This window comes from Maylandia zebra, linkage group LG7, assembly GCF_041146795.1.
Source record: "Maylandia zebra isolate NMK-2024a linkage group LG7, Mzebra_GT3a, whole genome shotgun sequence".
Classification (NCBI taxonomy): Eukaryota; Metazoa; Chordata; class Actinopteri; order Cichliformes; family Cichlidae; genus Maylandia; species Maylandia zebra.
Window position 1 is genome coordinate 65,531,399 of NC_135173.1, and position 27,827 is coordinate 65,559,225.

A 27,827-nucleotide genomic window follows, 5' to 3' on the forward strand; every position below is an offset into this window, starting at 1 on the left:
CATAACACAGATGCCAGAAATGTTTGAGACATCACTTTAAAACCTGCAAAAATGAAAATGAGCTTCATTTTCCTCAACACCTGAGCAGGAAGGCTGATGACACACACTGACCGGTAAAGAACCAAACACAATCTTTAATCTTCTGCATGGTATTAATCTTCTCCTGTATGTCATTAGATTCTATATTGTATTTATTTTTATTAAAGAAGCTAAATCCTGCCCTTCAGTAACTTTAATATTGTCCATTTTTAATCAGTTTTGGCCTGCCAGGTTCTAGCCGGGTGTACTGAGGCAGTGCACTAGGCAGACTGAGAGATGAGACTATAATGGGCAAAGAGAAACGTGTATGTATTTGCCTTGAGACAATTTTTCTTTTCAGGGAACATATTTTTGTCTTTATTTTTTTTTCTGTTTTAATACACCCAGCAGCAAAAAGCAGAGTTTTGCAGAGATCAGAGGCTGTAGAGACTCACTGTTTGTTGACTGTTTCAGGGAATTACACGGGAAATACTGTGAGAGGAAAAAGCTGCGTGAGACACATTTTGCATTAAATCGGAGCATTTCAATAAAGCATACATGCCTGGACCTCAATGAGAATCTCATTTCCCAGTGAAACTGAAGGTGACACCCCTGTTTTAAACTATCTGATTGTGGATACAGCTTTACAGTCCCAATTCTAGCTGTTATTTTCTAAAACTTGCCATTAAATTCTTCACATTTTTATTTACTGTGTCATCTTCTTCCACAGATTTGAAGCTTTAATGCTTCAATAATCGCTAATGTATTCCTTTTACTCTTACACCAGTCTTGGCCCTGACAAGGCAAATAGCATAATCGAGTAGCTGTCATTAAAAAAATAAAATAAAATCAGTCTTGTAATTTAAAACTCTTCATCATGTCCTGCCATGAATGCTTTCTTAATGCTTGCATTTTTTAAAGAAACGGGTAGAGTTTCTACACTGTTAAAGGACTGACTCAGTTTTTCCATCTATATCCAAAAGGCCCGTCCTAATCCCACTTAAACAATCAGAGACAGAAACAAATCGAGAAGGTGTCTTCTGAAGTTTGTCTTTTTACCACCAAATTCTCTCTTTATGTCCACTCATGAAGTGGGGAAAATGGATCACGTATTGACAGTATGAGGCCAGCAAACCTTTCACAACATAGTTTCACTTTTCATTTGAACTAAGCCTTGAAGTCTTTTTTTGAATGCACGATGCTGTTGCACAGGATGGAAATTTCTCTCTAGCTCTAGATGTGCTGTTTGAATTCTAAAGACAAAGAACAGGTGTGCTGGTCAATTATGAAAGGATGTGCAAGTAAACGTTTCGTACTTCTGTAATCTGCTGAAATGAAAGTAAAAAATATAATTTATGACTGAAACTGCACCCAATTTTCCTGTGACATCTCATGTTGTTGTTGTGGGAATAAGATGTCTTACACTGTGGTTTATTGTTTTAGCTTTTTTCAAAATTTGGGTTCTGGTTTGGGTCTGTTTTTAATCTAAACAAAACCGTTTTATCCCCAGTATGAAAAATAAGCTGTTGACAGGAGGCTGTTGTGGTTTTCATGCTAAAAAAAACCACCTTATCTTAAAGGCAGTCCTCACAGACAGACCGAAGAACCGATTCTGGTGAAGACTACTTAAATGATGTGTCTGAGATCAAAGCTTGTGATGCTGATTGTTCATAAGATGGGAAAAATCCCATCAGTTGTTGAATTCAATTTGCTCCAAAGAATGACAAAAAAATATATAATCTGACTTTGCTGAAGCAACCGCAGGAAGGTAAAAATCTCTTTAAAGAGAGATCTGAGAACAAAAAAACATTCAACACACATTTGCCAGACAAGAACTTTAAAAAGTATTCGAAAGGCAGTCGAGTATTTGCAGAAAGTTTGCGCAAATGCAGCACACAGAAGTGCTTAAAGAACAAAAAGTGAACTTTCAATGGCTAATATGAAAACACCTGAGTTGCACAAAGTACAAATGGCTAAAACAAAACAGGTAAAAAAGCAAACTGATGAACTGAGAGCCGACAAGGAAAGAGTTAAGACTGTATACAGCATTGCAGACAATCATAAAGAACAGTGACGAAGGAAGCAAAAACATTGGAGGCGTACAAACGAAGTTGTTATCAAAAAACAAGGACAGATGATTAAACTGATGAGCAAGAAAAACTGCGAGAACAAATACAAGAAAACATGTGAAACAAAATATGAAGACACCCAAAAGAGAATTAATACGATGCCAGGAATGCCTCCAAAACCAGACTCAGGGTTGAGCTTTGAATACCTTGGATAACTTACCAGTTCCTCATAATAATTAAAGCGAGAATATAGTAGAAGGGTGGAGTGACAACTGTTGGTTTTAAAGGAAAAGAGAAAGAGAATGCTTGAATGGTAAATGGACTGATTCTTATATAGCGCTTTTCTACTCTCCCAGAGTGCTCAAAGCACTCTATACAACATGCCTCATTCACCCATTCAAGCACTTCTAAACACAAGTGCAAACTAATCTACATTCACACTCCGATGAACGCATCGGAGGGCAATTTGGGGTTAGTATCTTGCCCAAGGATACTTGACATGCAGACTGGGAAGACAAAGATCGAACCACCAACCTTCCGATCAGTATATGATCTGCTCTACCACCTGAGCCAAAACCACCCCATAACTTGAAACGTTGTGTACACTTTGTCCTGAAGAACTAATTTTTTTCAAAGAATACAGGCGGGCTCAAAATGTGATTTTGGCCCACAAGTCCAGCAGATGAGTGGCATCTCCACATAGATGTGGCCTATATCACACATACAAAATAAATAAATGAAAGACTGCTGTGGTTGAAACTGGAAAAAAAGTATTTCCATCTCTGACCAACTCTGACCTTTGCCTTTGCTCATGAGCTCTGGGCGGTTAGGAAATAAATAACTTATCTTCTTATGATCCACCAGGTTTCTGGGCTTGGACTTCTACAGAGGGATCTAAAAACAGCAGACTAGGAGTGCAGAAGTGCACAAGGAGACAACCTTGAAGATAAATCAAATTTTAAAAAGGTAGGATTTTTTGTTTGTATAGGCAGTTTCCCACTTCATGACCACATATTGTATTTTTCTAAGAAATTTGGGGGATTTCCCAGACAAAAGTGGAAAACGTCACATATCCTTCCAGTTACTTTGCATATAAGCTGTCACATTCAGTCTGAACACACCTTCATACGTCCAACTGAAAGATTTCTGGAGGAGGAGGAGGTGCACAAGGAGACAACTTTGAAGAGAAATCAAATCTTTAAAAAAAAAAAAGGTTTTTATTTGTATTGGTAGTTCCCATTTTGTATTCACACATTGTATTTTTCCAAGAAGGTGAAAGGGGAAAGGGTTGCAGTGGCAAAAACAAAACATATCCTTCCAGTCACTTTCAGTCTGAACACACCGTAATACGTCTGACTGGAAGGTTTATGGCGTTAATTGGCTTAACATAGGCACATCCCAGCTTATCATGAGTGCTGAAATGAGATTTTAACCCTTTTTGTTGTGTGCACATACAAACTTTATCCTTTTGGAAAATTTCAGGTTCAGCTCAGTTTAGCTCAGTCTGTTTGAGTTTACTTCACCGTAGCACCACTACAATCACGTTAACTGTTTTACTTTCTGTGCAGCTGATCATGGACTACGCTGAAGGTATCTTGTCGCTTACCACAACCATCAAAAAGATGGTTGACACTATGAAGTCCAATAAGGAGTACTGCAGTCGGATTGCAGACAGAGTCAAAGCTGTTGAAGGACTGGTTTTAAACATCAGACAGAGGGATCCAAGCCAAATCTCTGATACTGTCGATGGAGCTCTGAGGGAACTCTACGTCATCTTGAACTCTGCCAAGAATCTGATGGCAAAATTCTCTCAAACCAAGGCTGTTAAGGGTTTCTTTAAGTCTAGCAGCATTGAGGAAAAGTTCAGCGAGGTGAACCAAAGGCTCACAGAGAACTTCCAGGTCCTTTCTGGTGCTCTGCAGATTGAGCACACCACCATGCTGCAAAAGGTGTATGAAGCTGTTTCAAAACAAAGTACTGAGGAAGAGGTTTGCAGTATGATGGCTAATACTAGTCTCACAACCCCTATGTTTCCCCCTGCCCTGGTGTCAAGTCCTACAGTTCCTATGCTTCCCTTTGCCCCGATGTCAAGTCCTACAGTTCCTATGCCTCAGCCTGCACAAGTGTCAAGTCCTACAGTTCCTATGCCTCAGCCTGCACAAGTGTCAAGTCCTACAGTTCCTATGCTTCCCTTTGCCCCGATGTCAAGTCCTTCAGTTCCTATGTTTCAGCCTGCTCCAGTGTCACATCCCCAACATCCTCAGCTTCCTCCTACACCTATTTCTAGCCCTACAGGTCCTATATTTTCATCCATACCAATGTCTAACCCTACAGCTGCCATGCCTGTCACCTACGTTATGTCCCCTATGTCGGTGCCTACACCTTATGTGAGACAGCCTGTCTACAATACTACAACATCCCGCTTTATCGTCACCAACAACATAGCCTCCAGACCTGTCATGCAAGCCATTTCTCAGGGGTCAGTCACTGGCATCAGAACTCTTGCTCCAATCACTCTTCCAGCCCAAAACATGCCCATTGTGTCAGCTTATGTGGTCAAGAATGCTTTTTTACATTAAAACAAGACAAACGTTTTGCTAATGGAATTTGCTTACATTGAATACAGTTAAGATACTGCTTTCAAGAGTGGAGTCAGGCTCAACTTAGGACCATCTTGCTCATCTTCACATCAACCACGTTTCCTGGTTGGCTGCCCTTGTGAACACAAAGTTTGTGTAGCTGGCAGCCGGGGCTTCTGTGCCTGACATGAACATATTATGTTTTTTATATTATGGTTATTCTCTCTCACTGGTATCCTATGCAGCAAAGAATAGAAAAAAAACTGTGTGAAACTGAGTGTTTAATTGAGCTTTGGACTTACAGGGATTACTTGTACATACCCAGATCAACATTTGAAAGTTTGGACATGTTTGAAATGAACATCCACCATTGGAACAGGATATATGACAGAAAACCTGCACGCTCTTTGGACACAGCTTGCTAATTAAGCTAGCTAGCATGAGGTGATTATTGTGCCCTCCACCCTCTCATTCACTGGATCATCCAGTGGTCACATCTGACTGCAAAAAACAAATATACAAGCAGCCCAAATACAATCACTGAGGCTCTAGCTGACATCATGGTGTCCACATCCATCGTTTATATACAGTCTATGGTTACAGCTTAATAAGATTATTTTATATGACCTTGTGTATTTTTATGATGTATTTTGAGATATTCAGGAAGACTAGTAGCAACTTCATAATAAACAAAGATTACTGACTTTTTGGGGAAAATATCTTCTTGGATTTTGGAGAAAAAAAAAATCACTTCTGTAGTCTCTCCTGGAAGGTCTTCAGCGTGTAGCATAGTTATGCTTGGTGACTGGGTTTCACCAACTGGTGACATCCTACCCTCTTTGTTTTAAATTTTTCACTATTAACAATAGTTTCTTTTTGATAATAATGTTTGTTACATTTGTAGTGTTTGTTTTTCTGTTGCATTTATTCTGGTGGCTCCATAGGATAGTTTGCAGGTTTGCCAGACAAGCAAAGGACTCGTTATTAAAGCCTGGGAGGATTATAAACCCCGTTGTCACATATGGCATCTGCTGCCAAAAATCTGCCAAACCAAATATGTGGAGCTACCCGCTGTAAATAAGTGAGTGGATGGAAGTAGCTTCTCTTCTTTTCTGATGCATTTGTTTTGCCATTAGATATATTTTGCTTTATTATTTTTATGTAGTTTACAACTTGTTTTGCTGGTGAGTCTATAATAAATCAAGAAATCTCCATATCGTTCTCAAAAGCTTCAAGCTGTCTGTTTTATCTGAACACTTCAGCTGAACATCCTCTCACCTCTCATCCAATTAAGGTCACTTCTGAAAATAACAGCAACATAAGTGGTTAAAATGCTAACAGGGTGGCAGAAAGACAGCAGCAGAAATACAGAGTAAGAAGCAGAGAATGGAGGCTACAGAAAACAGCTACAGCTCAAAAGGCTGTTTCTTTATGTGCAGCCAGTTTCATGGTTTCATGAAGAATGAAATTAATGACAGAGGTAACGACATGACCAAACCAGTTTTTTAAAATGAAACTTCCTGCACAGTAAGTCGACCTGTTTTGTTGAATTGCCTCACCTGCAGTAGCGAGTTACAGGTTGTTGTGAACTGGATGCTAGAATACATTATTTTTGCTTCAACATTTGTTATTAAAGTTAATACTCTTTTTGATTATCTGTTGAGAACTTTACGTGAACCAAACTGTCAGTGAAATGCTTGATGTGTCTGGTGTAATATATCCTGAATAATGAAGAAAACTATGGATGTTTTTGTCTTTACACCACATTTGACTCTGACAAGACAGACGGCATAATTATGCATATACTTGTCATTTTCATAAATCAATCTTGTCATTTAAAACTCTTTGACATTTCCCAACATGAATGCTTCCTGTATGCTTGCATTTAGGAGAAATGGGTGGTATTTCTAGGCTCGAAGGTAAATATCATTTCCGTGAAGGCATTCTTTTCGGAAAACAAACTCACTGTAAAGAGTTTAAAGGTACAAATGTGCATGCAGCACTGTGACGTATCCTGCTTAGTTTTATACTAGTTCAACATTTAAATGTTCCAAGTTTATCGATGTAATCTATATTTAAACAGCCCCTCCTGATTACCCCCTCCTAATGCACATATAGCTCTAACAATCAGACACAGACAGTCTCACATCAGACACCAAGAGGGTATCTCCCAAAAACTGCCCTATGACCAACAAATAACTCTTCATGTCCCTGCATGAAATGGGCCTGCGAGGCCTGCAGATCATGTCTTCAAGGGAGCTTAGTGTCCATCACAAACGCAGGTGAAGAAAACTAGTTTCACTTTCCATATCAGAAAAGCAGATTTTGCTGATATCACTTAAGCAAATTAAGTAATAAAATATAGTTTTCTTTTTCTTTAATTGATTGATGGATTGAAGAATTTATTGCAGTTGCCTGCCAGCAAAATTAGATCTCTTTATACATATAATACACAAACATCACAATGGGGAAACAGGTCAGAACAGTTAGCACAAAGAACATAATGAAATGTATAACACAGAAGGTAATGGGCTAATGCATATAAAACGAACACTCTTCCTATTTTCAAGTTACAAAAAAGAGCTATAAGAATTATAAACCAATCAAACTATATAGAACCAACTAACATTTTGTTTATTAATCTGAATACCCTGAAATTTTATGATTTAGTTGAATATAAAATGGCACAGATAATGTATAAAGCACAAAATAACTTGCTTTGCCCGAGTACTCAGAAGCTGTTCAAAGTCAGAGAGAGTCAATATGACTTAAGGGGAACAGATTTCTTTTAAAAAAACAAGATAAGGACAAATATAAAGCAGAGATGTGTTTCTGTTAGAGGAGTTAACCTGTGGAATAGTTATGACAGCGATTTAAAAAGGTGTAATTCATTTTCCTTGTTTAAAAATATGTTTAAAAATAGAGTAATAGAAAAATATATAAATCAAGAATGAAAAGAGCAAAAAAACCAAAAAAAAACCCCCCAAAAAAACAACAACTCTTGATTCTTTTGCTTTGATGTAGTTACTTAACTAAGGTGGAAAGTTTTTTGTTTTTCTTGTTTGTTTTTGCTTTGATTTATTATTTGCTTCGAGCCCTGTGTACAGGAGCTCCATGCAAAAAGATCTTTTGTTAAAAGGGTTGGCGTAATAAGCAAATGCTTCAGCCAATACCTTTTGATTAGCCTTGTCTCATGCTTTCTTGCTTTGCGGTAGATCTTTGTTCTGTCTTCACTGAGATATTTGAATGCTAATCAATAAAATCAAATCAAACAAACAAGACGGTGTCACTAGGGATGGGTATCGTTTAGGTTTTATCCGATACCAGTACCAAACCGGTACTTTTGAAACGGTGCCGGTGCTTAAATGGTGCTCGAACCGGTGCTTAAAGAATAGAGAACACAAACTTTGTCCAAAAACCTCTCATGTTTAGCTGTTTTTTTGTAAAAAGACAAAGTACTCTTTCCAACACTATATACTAACTGAACAAATATACTAAGTGAACAGTTAGCATATCTCTGTATTTAATGACTCTAATCTGTTGCACATCCATTCAGACTCAGGCTTTCTGCATAGCCGGTTGATGCATGTCCTTCCTTACTGTCCAACCTCACATGCACATCACATTCACTATAAGGATTTTCCTTTGCCATCACTCTCATTGCCAAGTCTCCCAGTAGTGCTGTCTACTTCCTTCTTTTTCAGCCTCTTCCTTTAAATACTTTACTTCCACCACCAAGTTTCCTTGCCTTCTCTCCTCTGTCCAGAGAATACAACAAACACCTTCTTGGCAGTTTCCGTCACCACTCCAGCTGTACTTTCCCAGCACACAACAACCTTGTTGTTTATTCCTGCATGACTGCACATTCTTAATAAGATGACAGGAGAATATAGTTACTTCAGTAAAATTATTAATATGACATTAAGATAATACATTACAAGTAAGAAGCTGACATTTAAAATTCTAATTAAGTAAAAGTTTTTCATGATTATTATATTTATCTTTATTATTTTATACTTTATAAATATCATCAGCATAATACTTGGGAAAACTTTGAGTACTTTAGCAACCTAGCAGAATTGTGACAGTGAGTAGAACTGAATATGAAGTAAAAATATGAGCCTTTTTATTGTAAATATTAACATAATATTTAATTATTTGTTAAACCAACCACATTTAATGAGCAACACATTCACAAAAAGATGAGCAGCCCAAGATGTCTTAAGGAAAATAACAGGAAAGGTTTTCCACATTTATTACATCTACTGACTTTTACATCACAATCAATTTACAGATCAAGGTCGATCTATGAAGGCACAAACACTTCACCTGCAGTCTGATTTGGACATTAAACAATGCGACTGACAAAATTAGAAACTTTTATTTTACTGCATATTGATTGAGGAAGCCATATCCTTCCACTGTTTTCTAAAATATGTCTGCATTTTTCTGTGTAAAACACTTTTAGATGTTCAGAGTTAAGTGTCATGCCTGAGATACTCGCTCACAGATTTGCACTGAATTGTCAGCAGACTCTAAAGAGCATCTGGGGAATCTGCTGCTGTTACCTACAACTAGCCAATCATGAAGGCAGTCCTCTCCTCAGGGACCTGCTATTGTGGCGCCTCTACTCAGGACCAGTTTAATATCAATTCAAATAGAGACCCTCGACATCTAACTAGGTTCAGAAAGAGGTTTTGATTTGGGACTCACAAAAGGAGCTGGCTTGAAAATGAACAACTGGCACCTTCATTGCCTCAGTACAACTCATAAACACATACAATCACAGTCAACCAAATTGCACACTAATAGTGCTTTTTAAGGGTGAATAGATGGAAATCAAAACAAAATAAAATAAGACACTGAAACAAAAAGACTGACTGAATTGTCCTTTAAAGTTTGTTGAAACCCAAACAGGTGTACTGTAAGGGAAATGTCCCTGTGCAGAACCTATTACCTACTGCCCAGGAAGGACTAACAGTGCATCGGCTTATCTGAAATTCAAGGTAGGGCTTGAATCAGTTCTTCAGGCAATCCCCATAATCCGATCACATGGCTGGTCACACCATTTCACCAACATCCAGGATCTCTTTTGGACTGGGCTCAGTGGTTCTCCAGAATCCTCTCTAGCAGTTCAAAATACAATCAACACAAATAGTGCACACCAATGAATTTCCATTGCATTTTGTGCTCATTAACCTCTTTTCCTCCAAAAGGATATTATCAAATATTATCCACATACTTAAGAATCTACTTGGATTCCAAATGTATTAATAACAAATGGTATTTCTTTTAGCTTTAACAAGTAACCACAGTTACAGTCACAAATTATTTTATCACAATTATGTCACAGTAAAGAACATAAGCAGCTTAAACAGTAATAACCACTGTTTACAATGAAAGTGACATTTATCAATCTTACATCTTAACAAGCAAATGCAACTTAATTTACAGTACAAACACTTGAAATGTGCTGTTTCTATTAAAACTGAACCATTTTAATACAGACAGAGCAAGTACTTATAGTTGAATACCTCCCTGATTGTGATATGGCTTGGGGGGCAAATAGCAGCTAGCATCACACCTAGCATCGGCAGTAACATCAGTAGCTTAAAACGTTCAACACTTACACCACACTGTATAAACAACGAGACAAATAAAACGACACAAAGCTCCCGATTGTTTGTTTTCCAAAGGTTTCTGAGCTTAATCGGTTAGTAAAATAAGCTTAACAGGAAGCTAACGGAAGGATTTGACTCACCGGGAATTTCCAACACAAATAACTCGACTGATGTTATTCCCTTATTGGTCAGAGTTCGGGGCCTAATAAAACAGCAGTTTAATAGCATTGATATGTAAAAATAATTTGGTCTCATTAACTGGTTTGCAGCACCGCATACCGAGATATTTTCTGCCCGTGCTCACACACACACACTTGACCGTAATTTGAGGGAAACTCTCACAGGAAGAGACAGACACTGCTTCCTGCGCACGAGACGCAAGACTGCATTAAAGCGCCCCCTTGTGACAATAGTAGGCTATAGCTTTAGATGACAAAACGGGATTTTGTAGCCCTAAATTTCGCGCAGTTACACTGTGCTATCAAGTTGCTTGACCATTACGCAACTTAAATTTAGTCCCAACTTATCACATATGATTAGGTGATGTATTTGTGAATCAATACAAGTTTGTGACATGTTCTTTTAAATGACTCAACCTAATAAATTAACAAGACACTGTGCTACATCGAGAAATATAGAAACCAGGATAATAATAATAATATTATTATTATTATTATTATTATTATTATTATTATTATTATTATTATTATTATTATTATTATTATTATTATTATTATTATTATTATTATTATTGCTGCTCAACAGTAGCTGGGGGTGGAGCTTAGCAAATGCGTCAGACGCATTTAGAATGCGTTTTGTTCAAATGAATGTTAGCATTTATGGAAACAAACACATTTTGAAGAATGCTGGCAGAGCTGGTACATGTACTTTGGATTACAGAGGAGTACCCCCCCCCCCCCCCTTAAGGGCTGGCTTCCAGACAGCCCAAACCAAAACATCAAAATCAAAAAAACCAAAAACAACCCAACCAGGGTGGGCGGCGGGGGAAACAGGATGGAGGGCTAGAAACAAAACAAGGAGCCAGAAACAAAACAAAAAAAAGTGCAAAACACTGGAGCCCGGAAAGCAACAGAACAAAACACAGAAACAAAGTCCAAAACAACAGCACCAAGGCCCAGTCAAAGTCCAAAAGCAAACAAACAAAAGAGCTCACGAAAGGCGCAGAGGCCCAGGCAATAGTCTCAAAAAAGTTCAGGGGGCCGGCCCGGAGGCTGACGGCACAACAGTCCAAACCCGGGTAGGTCAGGGGGGCGGCCCGGAGGCTGATGGTCCAAGAGCCCAGAAAACAGTTCAGGAGGCCGGCCGGGCAGAAGGCACCGGTGGCGGCGTAGTCCAGGGGGCTGTCCATGACGGCAACGACGTCCAGTCATCGGCCGGACAGAACGTGCAGGCCGGACAGGACGCGCAGGCCGGGCAGGAACAGACAGCATGGAGACCTCAGGAGCAGACGAAGCTGAACACTCGGAGACTGGACCAGGCGGAGCTGCAGAGGCTGAGGCCGGACCAGGCGAAGCAGAAGCCGAAGCTGGACCAGGCGTAGCACAGGCTGAGGCCGAAGCTGGTCCAGGCGGAGGCGAAGCAGGAACAGAGGCTGAGGCTGATTTCGGACCAGGCGGAGCTGCAGAAGCAGGAACAGAGGCTGAGGCTGATTTCGGACCAGGCGGAGCTGCAGAAGCAGGAACAGAGGCTGAGGCTGATTTCGGACCAGGCGGAGCTGCAGAAGCAGGAACAGAGGCTGAGGCTGATTTCGGACCAGGCGGAGCTGCAGAAGCAGGAACAGAGGCTGAGGCTGATTTCGGACCAGGCGGAGCTGCAGAGGCCGGACCAGGCGGAGCTGCAGAGGCCGGACCAGGCGGAGCTGCAGAGGCCGGACCAGGCGGAGCTGCAGAGGCCGGACCAGGCGGAGCTGCAGACTCGGAGCCCGGACCAGGCGGTGGAGCCGGTGGTGGCTGAACGGCCCCCTCGGACCCTCCAGCGGAGACAGACGGCTGAACGGGCCCCTCGGACCCTCCAGCAGGAAGAGACGGCTGAACGGGCCCCTCGGACCCTCCAGCAGGAAGAGACGGCTGAAGCGATTCCTCGGACCCTCCAGCGGAGACAGGAGGCTGAGCAAACAACTGAGGCAGAAACTGAGCAGGTGACTGAGCTGATAGGTGAGCTAATGTCTGAGCTATGGAGAGAAGTTTAAGTTGTATTGACTGTTGTAACGAAGGCAGTAATGGCGGGTGAGGTGGTGGATTAGCAGATGGTTGGACTAGGTTGTCTGAGCCTACGGATCCTACAGAAAACTGCTGGACGGGCTCACCTGAGCCTCCAGCGAGGTCAGAAACAGGTGCAAGTACCTGCCGGACACCAGCCACTCCCACCCGAGGAGAAGGTACGGGTGCAGCGACAGGCAGAGGCTCAGCCAGCCTAGACACCTGAGCAGGGACCAGCCGGACCTCAGCCTCCCTCACCTGAAGCACTGAAACAGGTTCAGGGGAATGCTGGGCCTGAGCTGCCCTGGGAGCAGGAACACAATGGTGCGAAGGAGCAGGCTCAGCAAACACAGACTCTTCTAAAACGTTTTTTAACTTCCTACCACCACCACCACGTCTAACAGTCTTAATAGTCTCAGTCTTAGCAGTGTTCATATGATTGTTTTTTTCCAGCTCAGAGGAACGACAGCAATCACAACTCACCACCGGGAGTTGCTCCGCAGAAAAAGAGTGGTGACGGTGTGAGCGTCGCCTCCTCCGGGAAGTGGGAGGTGGCGAACTGGGCTGCGAATCCCCCAAAGGACCGGGCTGCGATGAGGAAGCAGAGAGTTTGTGAAGCTCAGAACGTGGCAGACCCAAAAACAGAGCGAAGGACTGCAGTGGAGTGAGTCTAATGTCCGGTGTCACATAACCTCTCTTCCTCCGCCGCTTAACTCTCTTGTCGGACTGGTAATCCAGGGGTGAAGGCGGAGGTGTAGCGACTGGAGAGAAGGAGCACGTGCTCAACCTGATCGCCCGAGGCATAGACGCTGGCTCGGCCGTAGCCACGGCAGTTTGGAGGCTGCGGGGCCCTCCCAAAGCCAAACGTGACCCATAGAAGGGTGACTGGAGCTCCTGGGCATGCTCAGCTTCCTCCCTCACGATCTCCTTGAGGAAGGCAGAAACTGCGGGTCGCTGGTACCACACGGAGTCTGCTGGGTCCATAGTATGGTCGCGATCTTCTGTTAGGTGTGGCTGTGTGCAGGCAGGAATAGGACCCAAGGTGCAGACTCCGGAGACAGATGTGAACTCAAAACAACTTTAATGTTAAACTCAAATATAACATAACTGGAAAAATCAAAATAAACTTACACCGGAGGAATGACAGAACACACAGCTAGGAAAACGGTAGATCGCGACACGGACACAGAGAAACACAGGGCTTAAATACACAGAGGGAGTAATCAGGGAATGAATAACAGGAGGGAAATACAGCTGGGGCAAATCAGAACTGACGAGACAAAAGGAAGCGTAAACTGAACACACTAAGACAGAGACCTTCAAAGTAAAACAGGAAACACATAACATAGACTCACATGCAGGCACTACAGAGGGAACAGAGACGTGGGACCAGGGCAGACACAAACACTGACTGAACACGGGGATATAGGAACTAAGGATACACAGAGACGCGAACTAGACAAGGGGATGCAGGTGATAGGGGAGACAGAGCAACTAAAGAAGACAGAGACATAAGCCATAAGACGGAACTCAAAGAAACCAAAGACTAGAAAGTATAAATAATATAATAAACTCAAAAACCCTGGGTCAACGACCCAGGCATCCTAACATTATTGGTAAATATTGACCCTTGAACCACATCTTCACACTTCAACAACACTGATACACACTGTGAATGTGTATGCCAGTGTTGGTGGTCATCTCAAGTTCACTGTACAGATAAATCCTGTGAGTCTTTGGCACACCTTTGCGTTCATTGAACGTCTTCTTCCTTTTGATCAACTGATGGTCAAGTGTGTGGTGTTCCTGTGGATAACCAATCCTCCTGACATCACCACCGCGTTGCTTTTATAGGAAAATATGTGAAAGGAAAAATGACACAACAGCAACAAAGACAAAACAATGTTTACAATTAAATACATGAAATACTTTTAGGTTCATGGTCATTCAGTTGGCCAAAGAACCCATCTACTTATACAAAAATCCATGAGCAACACAATGTTTGGAGTAAAGCACTTTTAAGCGGGGGTTAAATATACAAATAGATTAGTAAATAGTGACAAAGTAAATTTATGTTCATGTGTGTGTGTCAGTGTAATTCAATGTAGTCTGATATTTTCAACAAACTTCAGTGCTCTTTGAAAATTCCCCAAAGTATGCTTGTCATGGTCCCCGTGTCTCTCTGGCTGGCTCAAGCTGGCGACAGGTTTTTCTCTCTCTCTCTCCCTCGCTCCTGTCTGCCTGGGCGGAGCTCGTTACAGGCTCTTGCTCTTGGCCCACGCACCTGTGTGATTGTCACCACCTGTTGCTGGATCTGGCTGATTCTCTCAGTTGCTATTTAATGATTAAATAGCATTGATTTAATTACCCTGAACCCCCCCTTCCTGACCAGGTTACGGTCCTTTCCTGAGTTTCCGGTGTGCTGTGGCGTTTGTGCGGAGGAGCTGCGGCGGTCATTGTGCTGAAGAGAAAGCGTGTATGTTGATTCCCCCCTCTCCCTGGAGCCCTGGACCCCCACCCAACTAACTGTACATATCTATAGCACTGAGATGTTCCCCGTTGTAAATAAACTGTCTTCTTTTGTTTGCAAAGAACTCTGTCGAGTCCGTCCGGTAGCCATGACAGTGTTGTTCAGAAGAAAAAGGAAAAGATGAAATCTCTACATGGGCCAAATCTGAGTCAGGCTAGTTTGTTTATTAAGGATGTGCTTTGTTTCATACAGTAAAACAAAAACAGTTTATTATGCTTTATTTAGTGAGGAGGCAAAGATTTGGGTTTATGTTTAAAGGAGAAAAACGTTGCTAAAGTGAAGTAAAACAGACTGATAATCAAATAAAGACACAGTGCGGAAACGGAACATGGTAAATGGTAAATGGCCTGCATTTGTATAGCGCTTTTCTAGTCCATAGGACCCCAAAGCGCTTTACACTACATTCAGTCATTCACCCATTCACACACACATTCACAACATGATAAATGTCAGTGTTACACATTTAAAATATACCACCATTCGTCTGTGTTTAAGTATCCTAATATCTTAGACCGTATTTAAATTCACTGAGATATTAAATGAAAACGATCCAGCACTTACGTACACTTGTGTTAAACAGATCCTTTAATTTTAGTACAGGTTCTGTAATGTAAGTACAGAAAATTAAAAAGTAGCTCTTCTGAGGACATTTCTGGGGTCTCCTCCTCCTGTGTGACCAAACATAACATGTATCAGCTGCTCGCTATCGTAGATGGTGTCCAGAAACAATAGGGACTTTCTAAATAACTGCCAAACTTTCAATGGAAATCCTTTTCTTGGTGTGTCTGCGTGTGTATGAGACAAAGAGACAGTTAGAATCCATATTAATTTTATGTGAAATTAAATATTAAATTGAGTGCTTAGAGCAGTCTGAAGCCTCGGTATTTAGCTTAAAGGAAATACTTGTACAGACACAGACCTTTTATTGTTTTAGTGTGTGGCTAAAACACAGCTGACCACTTTTGCTACACTTGCTGAGAGACTGAAATCATTATTAATCAGGAAGCCTCCATCCCCCACAGTGATTTCTACTTCTGCTTCCAGGATAAAGCAGAGTAATCCAGGCCTGTCAGAGGAGCACAGGGGACCAGGAAAGGCGTGTTTATCTGTCAGACAGAAACAGGAAGCAACGAGGAGCAGTGCCACAGTTCAAGGCGATAGAGGCGGTTTCATTTTCTTATAGCATTTAAACTCGGCACACACCTGCACAAAGACAGGAAGACAGGTAAACTAGCTTTCTGCTTTCTTCTTATCTTGCTCTCACAGCAGGTCTTTTCCCATTTGATGACTCTGTGAAGAAACAAGTTTAAACATTTACAGAAAAGCTGCACTTCCTGCTGTGTAGTGATTCTGTTGTGTGTACGTCAGGATGTGTGCGTACTCCAGGGTCGTTTTTTCTTGTTCTTTGATTTTGTTTAAACTGAACCCTCAGTGAGAATTTGAGGGAAATCTTCTCTGAGTGTCTGCTGCAGCACAGTTTTAACTCTTTCACAGAGGAAGAATGAGGGGGGAGTACATCAAAGTGTTGGACACCTGTTACTTTCAGATTTCTGTTTGAGACTGGATCAGTTTAAGAATAAACATCACGGTTCAGGTAAACAAAAATCATTGGGTATTGTGTAAGAGCGGTCAAAACAGAGAAGTTAGAGAAATCCAGAGGGACTATATTTACAGGCGCGTCTGTGGTTAAGTCTGAAAAAGTCTAAATTATTTCAGCTCTTCAATAGTTTTCATTAGCCATTTTTAAAATGATGGTTGGTTTCTTCATTTCAATTTAGTTTTAATTCATTCCAGACTCTGGAAATCGATGCATCACATTTCTCTACAAAAACGATACTAATGCTTAAGGAAAAGAGCTATGATTCTAGATCGAAGTTAGACTTGTTTGATTTTTTCTTGTTACTTCAACTCATTCAAAATAAATAATATTGTACTCAGATTTTTTTTTCAGTTTCAGTTTATTCTGTATAAACTGTCCATCCTCTCTGTCTCTTTAGCTTGTCATGGACTTTGTAGATCCCATCCTGTCCATCGCCTCACAGATCTATGACCTGGTTGAGAATGTGAAGGCCAATAAAAAGCGCTGCCGACGTGTTTGTAACCGAGTCAAAGCCTTGGAGAAGCTGGTGAAGTCCATCAAACGGACGCCTCCAGGGGTAGAGAAACCTCTGAGAGAACTGTCCGTCACTCTTCAATCAGCACAGGAACTTATCAGAAAATATGCCTCAGCCAATTTGGTGGAGCGCATCCTAAACTCCAGCAACCATGGAGACGAGTTCAACAGTGTGAACGAACGGCTCAACGATGCCTTCCAGGTGCTGTCTGGAGCTTTGCAGGTGGAGCAGGGGAACATGCTGTATGAGGTATTTAAACAGACGACCAGAGAGAAAGAAGATCAGTTGGATGGGAGGGAGGACGACGCAGAACTGAAGACACGTGAGGGGAAACTGATTATGGATTTGCTTTTGTAGAGAGATTTGAGCAGAAACAATTAACTACTTGGTCTCAAATGTGATACTTGTCCATTGTTATGCAGGGATAAGTGGACCAAGAGAGCAGGATCTTTACCAGAAAGTTTCCTAATTTTGTTTACAGCTAACAAGTGTGTGTCTATGAAGAGGACTGAAAGTCAGACCCACAATCTTAAAATGAGTTCTTGAGTGAATTGGGAGCCAGTGCAGCTGGAGCAGCAACAGATTTGGTCAGAAGCCTTTCAGCAGAGATCTGAACAACCTGCAGACAATCCAGGGAGCTTTTGCTTAGACAAGTAAACAGTGAATTACAATAATCCAAACGTGATGAAATAAGTGCATTACTAACATTTCCCCATTCTAGAGTGATATAATGGGACTTAACATTGCAATATTTCTTACATGATATAAACAAGAGTGAACCAAAGATTTATAAAGAGAGCTGGGGATTTATAATTACTAATAATTAAATGCAGAGAGGTGTATAAACATTTAGTGAGTGAAAAAAAGTGACTGAAGAAGAAACACTCAATGCATCATGGGAATCTCCCAGCAGTCCACACCTATTGCAGCATAACTAAGGGAGGATTCAGGGTCACCTGGTCCAGCCCTAACTATATGCTTTAGCAAAAAGGAAAGTTTTAAGCCTAATCTTAAAAGTAGAGATAGTGTCTGTCTCCCGAATCCAAACTGGAAGCTGGTTCCACAGAAGAGGGGCCTGAAAACTGAAGGCTCTGCCTCCCATTCTACTTTTAAATACTCTAGGAACAACAAGTAGGCCTGCAGTGTGAGAGCGAAGTGCTCTAATAGCGTGATATGGTACTACAAGGTCATTAAGATATGATGGGGCCTGATTATTTAAGACCTTGTAAGTGAGGAGCAGGATTTTGAATTCTGGATTTAACAGGGAGCCAATGAAGGGGAAATCTGCTCTCTCTTTCTAGTCCCTGTCAGGACTAAAAAGTCCAGCCTGGAAGTGATAAATGCATGAACTAGTTTTTCAGCGTCACTCTGAGACAGGATATTTCTCATTTTAGAGATGTTGCGCAAATGGAAGAAAGCAGTCTTACATGTTTGTTTAATATGTGCATTGAAGGACATGTCCTGGTCAAAAATGACTCCAAGGTTCCTCACAGTGTTACTGGAGGCCAAGGTAATGCCATCCAGAGCAAGAATCTGCTTAGATACCATATTTCTAAGACTTTCTGGGCCGAGTAAAATAACCTCAGTTTTATCTGGAATCAGAGGCAACAAATTAGAGGTCATCTATAATTAACCTTACTGTGTAAAGAAGAACTTATATGAACAAAGTTGAGCCTTTTAGATGGTTATAATTCAAATTGGCATGTGTCAGTTATACTGCATTTGTCCAAAACGGCTGTAAGCTGCTTAGCTACAGCCTTTTTATAAAATCTTAGCAATAAACTGTAATTTTGAGATTGGTCTTTATCTGCCAAGAAGTGAAGGACCAAGCTTGTTTGTTTTGGGTTTTTTTTTTATCTGTGGATGACAGCATTCTTAAAATAAGGAGGGATTTGGCCAGAGAGCAGTGAGGTGCTAATTATAGTGAGCACTCAGGGACCACTAGCCTGAAAGACATTTTTCAACAAAGACACAGATAAAATGTTGAGAACAGGAAGTTGTTTTTTTCTTTCAAGAAAAAACATTTTCACAATATTTGAGGTAAAGCAGGAGTAACAATATCAGTAATGTTGTCAAATTAGATCCTAGAGTTTGGATGGGGAATCAGAGTATGGCTTTCTCTGTTTGCTCTTCAGTGCTCCTGGACTACATGAAGGATCAGCAAGAGAAAACCAACACCATGCTGAAACAGTTTGAGCATCTTAAAGTCAACGTGGAAAAAGTCGTGGAGATGTGTGAGTGCAGCACATATAGAGTTTCATTACGGATAGAAACAACTAAATCTGAAAAAACAAAGGCCCACCTGACCCCGTCAAAATCAGATGAATTTCTCATCTACAGACCCTTAGAGTATATAGGGATGGGTCAGCCTCATAGGGTAACGTGAATTTATTTATTTAAAAGGGACAGCGCAGTTTAACATAGTTCAAGTGCAAGCCATGAAACTGATGTGCCGCACAGGTTTATAGCTACTGCTAATTTTCAACAATTGTCCCTTGTTGGGCTTACAATCTAAATAGATACATTTTACAATAAAACATACATTTTCATAAAACCAAATTACATCATAAATACAATTACAGTTACTCGACAATAATTTTAAATGAAATTAAAATCATTAGTTAAAATGACTACATCTTTGATTTCCCTTTAACCACACGTTAACCTTCAATGTAAAAGATCTAATGTCTGTAATCAATTTGATATCGGTTGGAAGTGTGCTCCACAGATGGCGAGCCTTTATAGAAAAAGCTGACTGACCGAATGTAGATCTGCGATATAATATCTTGCAGTTGCCGTTCACCTTACTCCTAGTAATACGAATACTTATGAAGTATTTAATTTACTTCATAAGTAAATTAAATATTCAGATGAAAAAGCCATTTAAGCTCTTTTAAAAAGAGTGATTAAAAACTTCACATCCATGTCACAAATTAACAACTTGTCCTGTATTCAGGACAATTTTTCCATAACTAACTTTGGCCATTGGGCTCTATCAGTGTCTGACTAAACTGCAGCAGTTTAATGTCTGTGATGCAGAGAAACAAAAACAACGACTGGGAATCTGGATTTTTAATCACTGGAGGAAACTCCCAAAAGGCTCATACCACCATGAATTTGGGCAAACAAAACAAACAAAATAAACAAACTGCTGAACTGTGAATGGTTTATGTTTTGGTTTTTTTGCCTGTTTTATATTGTCTGTTTTACCTTTTTATTATTTGTTATGTGTAGCACTTTGTGAATCTGTCTAGAAAGGTGCTACATAAATTTTAAAAAATGTATTATTTATATAATTTACTGACAAGTTTTTTTTCTTCTTTTTACAGTGAATAAGCCCAGCATCACTAGTGTGGACATCCGAATGATTAAACCACAGGAGCTAAAGTACAAACATCCCAAAAAGCCCTTCATGGAAACAGCAACCTCAGAGGTCTACAAAGGAGAATATCGTGGATTCACAGTTGCCATCAAGAGATATATCGACCCTGTGAACACCAACCTAGGGTCTGTGCCACAGTTCAGCTGCATACTGAGAAAAAAAATGATTTTTTTTTTTTTACATAAAATAAGCAGTTCTATATAGTCAGAAGCCACCAATGAACTTAAATTCATTTGCAGACTTTGTTTATTCAGAAATACATTAAAACATTGGCTAGAAGAGAAATCTGTCTCCTAGAAACAAGGATTAAAGAATAATTTGATATGAAGGAGTTTAAACTAAACTTAAATTTGAGCTCAAACATTAGAATACTGTTTACGTGTATTTACATCGGTATGTATTCATTGACACCATAAAGGGTTTTTTTTTACCATTTGCAGAAAGGTGCAGTCCATTTTCAACAAAGAAGTCGACACCATGAAGAGATTTGAGTCGCCCAACATCCTGCGAATGTTTGGTATCAGTATCCTGGGTGAGAATGGTGAGTTGAATGTAGCCTGTCAGTAACGTTGCAGACAGACAGAGGTGGTAAAACTTAGAGTCTGCAATGCAAAGTCGTTACTTTGTCCCAGCTGATGTTTGGGAATATATGGTCTCATACAAATGTTCTTATTGAAGGATTCTGGTGGCATCCTCTAGGTCATTTGGTGCCAGTAGGTACCCATGTCATTGCTATCTGTCAGAGCTGATGAGTCTCCTGCAGGGAACAGTGCCATGGAGCTTGCACAAGCACTTTGTAACAAAACCACAGCAGACCTGATGATGTTTGCATGCTTTTTAGCATTAACTTTATTTACACAGTCGGTCGCTGTTTGCAGGAACCTGAGGTGAAGAGACAACTATCTGACAAGGACTCAGGGAGAAGACGCAGACTATATACAGGAACAGGGATAACAAGGCATTCGTAAACTCAATCAAGACATTGTGCTTGTTTGGCAGAGCATATGATAAAGACTGAATCGTTCTTGTGGTCCTGTGTCTGTTTAAAAAAACAACAACAAGAGACAAGGAACAATTGGACCGTCCAATTTCCTAATATGCCACAGTTCCTTGTAGCATGTTAAGACATTGGACGGTCAGTGGCTATACTAAAGTTATCTTATGTTATAATGTTTTTATTATAGCATGCTGATGTCAGTTTTCATGTCCCTGTATATTGTTGTGATATCTGGGTAAGGTAAAGTTTTTACTGATTTTTGCATTTGGTGTGGCCTTGACCTGATTTTCATCTAAACAAATAGACAGACAGGCAAACAAATAAGGAAATAAGCCAATGGGACTGATTACATACCCCCTCCCTTTTGGGGGAGAACAAAAAAGAGAAGTAAAAACAAAGAAAGTCACATGAGAAGCTACAGTCCCCTTAAAAAACAAGTTTTCACAGAACTCTGTGCAGTCCTATAAAGACTTTCTGTAAAAATAAAACAGGAAGTAAAACAGGAAGTAAAATGAAGCAATTTTTCAAAATTATGAAGGAAGTGAAAATTAGAGATTACAACAAAAGATGGGGAAAAGTTTGCTATGAACTTGTAATAACTTGTCCTTGTGACTACCTGTAGGACCCAACCCTCAGTTCTTCATCATCATGGAGTACTGCGAGAAAGGAAGTCTTCGTCAGGTTCTGGACTCTGACTGCAGGCTGTCCTGGATCAGGAAAGCTCGTATGTGTTTCGATGCAGCACAAGGACTCTATCGGTCAGTGTTTCTGCTTTATTGACAAATTATTATATTATAAATAATTATTATAATTGCTTTTTTTTAAATCTTAGAAAGCACATTTAAAAAAGTCCAAACCAAACAGCAGGTGAGTCGCTGAGCCTGAGATGAGAATGTGTAGTTTATGCACTAATGTTTTTAACTGTCATATTTTAGACTACACAATACAGAAGAAAAATCTAAGGTGCACGGGTGCATCAACAGCAGCAAGTTCTTGGTGGCTGAAGGCTACACCGTCAAGGTACTGAGGGCAGTGCATGCTGGGATTCCTTGCAGTCCAAATTGAACAGCAGCAGCACTGATGATGTTGTTGTTCTTTTTAGCTCGGAGGTTTTGAGCTGGCAAAAACAGAGACGTCTCTGAAAAAGGTGAAGAAATCTACCAATGACGACGCAATCAGGTCCCTGTGCTACTACTCTCCCGAGAGGCTCAACAACATCAACCATCCTTACAGCAAAGAGTGTGAGATGTACAGGTGAGCACCAGCCTGGGATATGCTTCCACTCACACCAGCATTAAATGAGTTTTTGTTCAGCTGAAATGATGTGAAAAAGTTTTAGCACACTTACTGATTTATTATTTTTGGAATATTTGTCACAATGGCATGTTTAAAATTTTATATTAGACAAAGATAAGTTGAGCAAATCCAAAATGGTGTTTAAGTATGTCACGGTCTTGGTTACGAATGACGGAAGAAGGGAGCGGGAGATCGACAGACGGTTTGGTGTTACGGCTGCAGTGAGGCAGACACTGTACCGGTCTGTCGTGGTGAAGAAAGAGCTGAGTATAAAAGCGAAGCTCTCAATTTACCGGTTGATCTACGTCCCTTCCCTCACCTATGGTCACAAGCTGTGGGTAGTGACCGAAAGAACTGTAGTAACTGGATACAAGCAGCAGAAATGGGCTTCCTCTGAAGGGTGTCTGGCCTCTCCCTGAGAGATTGGGTGAGAAGTTCAGCCATCTGGGAGGGGCTCAGAGTGGAGCTGCTGCTCCTCCACATTAAATAGAGCCAGTTGAGGTGGTTCAGGCATCTGACACAGATGCCTCCCGTGTGGCTCGTCGGCAGTGTTGGGCAAGTTACTCATAAAAAGTAATTAATTATAGTTACAAGTTACTTCTTCAAAAAAAGTAACTGAGTTGCAATATTCTAAAAGTAATTAATTACTTGAAAAGTAACTATTGCGTTACTTTAAAAAACGTTTAACCCTCTGGGGTCCAGGGTATAATTGGCCATTTTTAACTACTTTTGATGTTCCCTCCACGTTTTACCTTGTTTGGTATCATTGTTTTCAGCACAGCCTCACGTGTCTGAATTTACAGTTATGTTTTCATTTTGACATACTGTATTAACACAATTGATCTAAAATCAGACAAAAAACATAAACTCAGAGTAGAAAAAGTTATATTTTTACTGTAACAACCACAAACATGTTTAATGATCATATTTCATAACTTTAAATGCAAATATAAATGTCAATTTTAAAATCCTATGCACAAGTTTTGCAAACAACAAAGTTATTTGCAGCCATTTACCTTTTACCTTGATTTTTTTAATAACCATTTCAAACTATTTACAGAACAATCAGCTGTTCTTCAATAAGATGCCACAAATTATTTGTGCCACTCCAAAAATTTGTGTCCACTATAAAGGAGAACATCACAGCCTGATACCTGCAGGTCGGACAGCAGCAGGTGTATCACTCCTGTTTCTACCTGGAGACAGCAGTCGCCTCATTGTTCTGACACACAACACAAAACTATCCACAACACTACACACTAACTACACAAGACAACACATTAACTACACACCCCAAACACGCTAAACGTCACAGATTTCTCACATCTCAAAACTCGCTCTCTCTCTTTTTCTGCTCTCTCTCTCTCCGTCACTCCTAAAACTTCCCGTTTTTTTGTTTTTTAATTTTTGCTCATAAGCAGAGAGTGCTCGCCGCGCTGTCTTTAGACAGTAAACGTGACGAAACTATTGAGGAAAAAGCGCCGCGTATATCTTGTTTATCATGACTCTGGTTTTACGTGGCCGATCAATTTATAAACTGGTATAAATCACCTTGTTGCTTTATCTTTAAGTGGTCATGTGATTGGCTCACCACGACTACTTTATTCTTCCTCAGTCAAACAGCAGCATTCATGCGAATGTTTTGCCCCCTTATGTCCAGCTGTTGTGCTAGACAGTGATCGTGATTACCGTCCGCGGGAGCGCGCAGCTGCTTAAAGCTGTAGCGCCCAGATTACTTACAGCTACTTCCGTGCAACTGATATAAGATGTGGTGAGCTGAACACAGCTTCAACCGTCTGTTTGTTGAAAAATAGTAACAGACCGCATTTTCTTGTTAGTAACTGTAACGGCATTGTAACGATAGGAATAGTAATTAGTTAGATTACTCGTTATTGAAAAAAGTAACGCCGTTACTTGTAACGCCGTTATTCCCATCACTGCTTGTCGGTGAGGTGTTCCGGGCATGTCTCATGGGGAGGAGGCCCCATGGCAGACCCAGGAAAAGCTGGAGAGCTTATATCTCTCGGCTGGCCTGGGAACAGCTTGGTGTTCCCCTGGAAGAGCTGGTGGAAGCGGTTGGGGAGAAGGAGGTCTGGGCTTCTCTGCTTAGGCTGCTGCCCCTGCAACCCAGCCTCAGATAAGCGAAAGGGGATGGATGGATGATAGAAACTAAACTGAAACTAAACATAAAAATTTGAAACTAAACTGAAACAAGCAAACTCACTCTGGAAACTAAATGAAATTAAACTGAACTAAATAGAAACCAAATAGAAAAACTATAATATCCCTGATTTACAAGGTGGACCTGCTGGTGTGTTTCCACAACATCATCCTGCTGCATAACCTGGGTGAGTTTTAGGGCATGAACTGATCATGCCCAAATGCTTTAGAAAACGTTCCTTCTAAAACGTTCCTATTTTCATTGTTGTCTTTCAGCTTTGGAATCGTCCTGTGGGAAGTCGCAACCCGTAAGAAACCCTTTGAAGGTTTGTATCTGCTGAAAATCAACTTGTATTATCCTGGTATTAAACACTTCAAATAAGGCAGGTGGACTTCATTTTCTTTTGGGAAGACATTTGAACTGTATTCCAAGATGCTTATTCTGCTCTAAAAGCTGATTGAGCTACTATCTTAATGTCTCTGTATTACTGTAAGGGCTTTACTTAAAAATATACAAGGTGAAGGTGATTGCTGTGGTAATTTGGAGCTATATAAATAAAATTTAATTGAATCGAATTGAATAAATAATGGCACGGCATGGTAATGTCTCACAGAGCTGTCACACCTTGGCACATGTGACAGCAGTGGCCCAGGCCTTGATTCATACCTTGGTTCATGTGAAGTTTAATGACTCACATGCATACAGAAGTGAAATGTCTTCGCAAACCAAAATGAAATCCCATCGACTTCATTTTGAGTGCCTAACACTACCATGAACCTGAATCACTGAGAACTTGTGCAGTCAGGCATCCGTACCAAGTTGTCTGTACATGTTTTCCAGGTTTTTCAGATGAAGAAATTTATAGGAAGGTGTTAGAAGAGAAGTGCAAAGAGCCGCTTCCCGATGACTGTCCTGCAGAACTGGGCCAGCTAATAAACGAGTGCCGAGACTTCGATAGCTTCCAGAGGCCTTCAGCTGGAGGTGATAATAATAATAATGACTCCATCAGTATGTTCAGTTATCTTTCTGTGACTGTCGGGGTTCAGTTTACTAAATTTCTAACAATATTTTGTCTTCTGTAGTACTGGTGGATAGACTGCGCAGTGTGGTGGCACAGTTAGAGGACCAATGAAACTCTTCATCTGCCTTTCTGCTGGCCAGGCTCATCCTCAGGGGAGGAAATGCAGCTTTGAATAAAACTGGACTTTAACTTGTGGGCCACTAAATTGTATTTATATTCTACCTTTAGGGTACCTGGGTCGTTGACACAGTGATTTCAGTTTTGTACCTTTTTATTAGTGTTCTCATCTTAGTTTATTTTTGTGGAGATTTTGGTTTTTGTTTTGCATTTCTATTTTTTCCCCAGTTCTTCTTGGTGTGTGTTTATGTGGTTCTCAAGTTTTGGCTTCCTTATTCCCTCTATTCTGTGTCCAGTCAGGCTCTGTGTCTGCCCTGATCCCACGTCTCTGTTCCCTCTGTTGCAGTGCCTGCTTGTGAGTCTGTGTCTGTAAGTTCAGTCTGTGTTTCCTGTTTTACTTTGAAAGTCTGTGTCTCATGTTAATGTGTCTGGTTTTGCTTCCTTTGTCTCGTTAGGCCTGATTTGCCCCAGCTGTGTTTCCTTTCTGTTTCCCATTCCCTGATTGCTCCCTCTGTGTATTTAAGCCCTGTGTTTCTCTTTGTCCGGGTTGCGATCTACCCTCGTTTCATGCTGTGTGTTCCGTCCGTCCGCTCGCTCGAGCTAGCGTAGTGATGGGTAGATGAGGCCTTGTGAAGTGTTTCAGCACATTCCCCAAACTGTATCGATACTGTGTCGACACAGTGTTGCTATTTTGCTCCATACTGACACCTGCTGGACCTTAAATATCATTGCAGGCAACTTACTTGAGACTCACAACAGACACTGATTCAATGACCTAGTCATATTTGTATACACTGTCCATGGAATCATTTTATATCTTTTACATTGCAAATATTGTAGACATCTTTAAATATATTGTGAATCACATTAAGCGAAAATTAAAACGAAAGTATTATGAATGTAATGTTACCCATTTAAAGAAAATTGACTATTCAGAAAAATAAGTTTATCCAATGTTTTTGCATTCAGTCTATTGCGTTTTTTGGACACCATCTCCCTAGCTTTGGAAAAACACGCTCACAGGGCACAGATAAAGCTGGGGTACACAAAAACTGTAAAGCCAGGTGGAAAAGGTTCAGATAAGATGTCCTCCTAGTCCCCCAGTACGTTAAAGGATCCTCTGATCTTGGAATGTTCCTCTCCAACATTCTCCACAATACTAAGGGGTTGGCTGTCCTTTATAATAAAATTCAGGACTGCCTGGTCAAAAACAGTCTTCCTAGATGCTTGATTTCAAAATAATAAAACACATATTTAAAAAATATATATATATGATGATAATGCTGCTCAATGTCTATATAGGACAACCTGTGTTCATTCTCAGTGTGTTTGTCTCCTCATTTTCATGTTTGGCTCTGTAATGCCTAAACACTGAGGAGGTGCTTTTGTTTGTGTAAGAAGCTCCGCAGAACAGATGCGACATTTAACCTGCATAAAATGAAGTAAATATTTTACACTGCAGGTCACATTGCTGTTTTTCCTGTTCTGATAGATTACACTGAAACAAAGACAGACAAACAGTTACCTTATTTGCAGTTAAAAGATCAAAATGACCCCACACAGCAGAAACATTTCTTTTTCTTTCGGGCTCCGTTTTTTTATGGAGAGATATGTTGTTGTTGTTTTTTACCCTTGCGAGAGTAATTTTGTGGGGTTTTTTGTTGGCGACTCATTCCGTTGGCAGATGCGGATGCGGTACCTTT

The 27,827-nt window shown here is 40.6% G+C and overlaps 3 protein-coding genes across 7 annotated transcripts; 2 read left to right on the forward strand and 1 right to left on the reverse strand.

The window, feature by feature from the left end:
• The first annotated feature begins 79 nt into the window (after positions 1-79).
• LOC101483434 (uncharacterized) lies at positions 80-6,368 on the forward strand. 2 transcript variants are annotated; one of them, XM_004566156.2, is made up of 3 exons: positions 80-113; positions 2,952-3,053; positions 3,656-6,368. In XM_004566156.2, exon 3 carries the CDS (start codon positions 3,662-3,664, stop codon positions 4,664-4,666), a length of 1,005 nt encoding a protein of 334 aa, XP_004566213.1. In that variant the 5' UTR covers positions 80-113; positions 2,952-3,053; positions 3,656-3,661; the 3' UTR covers positions 4,667-6,368. The 2 variants fall into 2 exon arrangements, with proteins under 2 accessions (XP_004566213.1, XP_076743212.1); XM_076887097.1 differs by lacking the exon at positions 80-113 and adding an exon at positions 270-344.
• Positions 6,369-8,905: 2,537 nt separating this feature from the next.
• LOC143419573 (uncharacterized) lies at positions 8,906-13,711 on the reverse strand. 3 transcript variants are annotated; one of them, XM_076886912.1, is made up of 3 exons: positions 10,567-13,711; positions 10,428-10,489; positions 8,906-9,792 (listed from the first exon to the last, which is right to left on the reverse strand). In XM_076886912.1, exon 1 carries the CDS (start codon positions 13,488-13,490, stop codon positions 11,490-11,492), a length of 2,001 nt encoding a protein of 666 aa, XP_076743027.1. In that variant the 5' UTR covers positions 13,491-13,711; the 3' UTR covers positions 8,906-9,792; positions 10,428-10,489; positions 10,567-11,489. The 3 variants fall into 3 exon arrangements, with proteins under 3 accessions (XP_076743027.1, XP_076743026.1, XP_076743025.1); XM_076886911.1 differs by having other exon boundaries at positions 8,906-10,489; XM_076886910.1 differs by having other exon boundaries at positions 10,428-13,711.
• LOC101483735 (mixed lineage kinase domain like pseudokinase) lies at positions 13,077-27,585 on the forward strand. 2 transcript variants are annotated; one of them, XM_004566157.3, is made up of 12 exons: positions 13,077-13,170; positions 16,081-16,261; positions 17,034-17,472; positions 19,286-19,384; positions 20,480-20,657; positions 20,973-21,073; positions 22,152-22,287; positions 22,465-22,549; positions 22,632-22,783; positions 25,262-25,311; positions 25,827-25,967; positions 26,069-27,585. In XM_004566157.3, the coding sequence occupies exons 3-12, from the start codon at positions 17,040-17,042 to the stop codon at positions 26,116-26,118; spliced, it is 1,425 nt and encodes a 474-aa protein (XP_004566214.1). In that variant the 5' UTR covers positions 13,077-13,170; positions 16,081-16,261; positions 17,034-17,039; the 3' UTR covers positions 26,119-27,585. The 2 variants fall into 2 exon arrangements, with proteins under 2 accessions (XP_004566214.1, XP_076743028.1); XM_076886913.1 differs by lacking the exons at positions 13,077-13,170; positions 16,081-16,261; positions 17,034-17,472 and adding an exon at positions 17,502-17,803.
• Positions 27,586-27,827: the final 242 nt, after the last annotated feature.

Bases quoted from the DNA above. Each gene is read 5' to 3' on its own strand.
- LOC101483434 (XM_004566156.2), top strand. From the start codon at position 3,662: ATGGACTACGCTGAAGGTATCTTGTCGCTTACCACAACCATCAAAAAG.
- LOC143419573 (XM_076886912.1), bottom strand. From the start codon at position 13,490: ATGGACCCAGCAGACTCCGTGTGGTACCAGCGACCCGCAGTTTCTGCC.
- LOC101483735 (XM_004566157.3), top strand. From the start codon at position 17,040: ATGGACTTTGTAGATCCCATCCTGTCCATCGCCTCACAGATCTATGAC. The intron at 17,473-19,285 runs GTGAGGGGAAAC...TTTGCTCTTCAG, and splicing joins CGACGCAGAACTGAAGACAC to TGCTCCTGGACTACATGAAG. The intron at 25,968-26,068 runs GTGATAATAATA...TGTCTTCTGTAG, and splicing joins CCAGAGGCCTTCAGCTGGAG to TACTGGTGGATAGACTGCGC.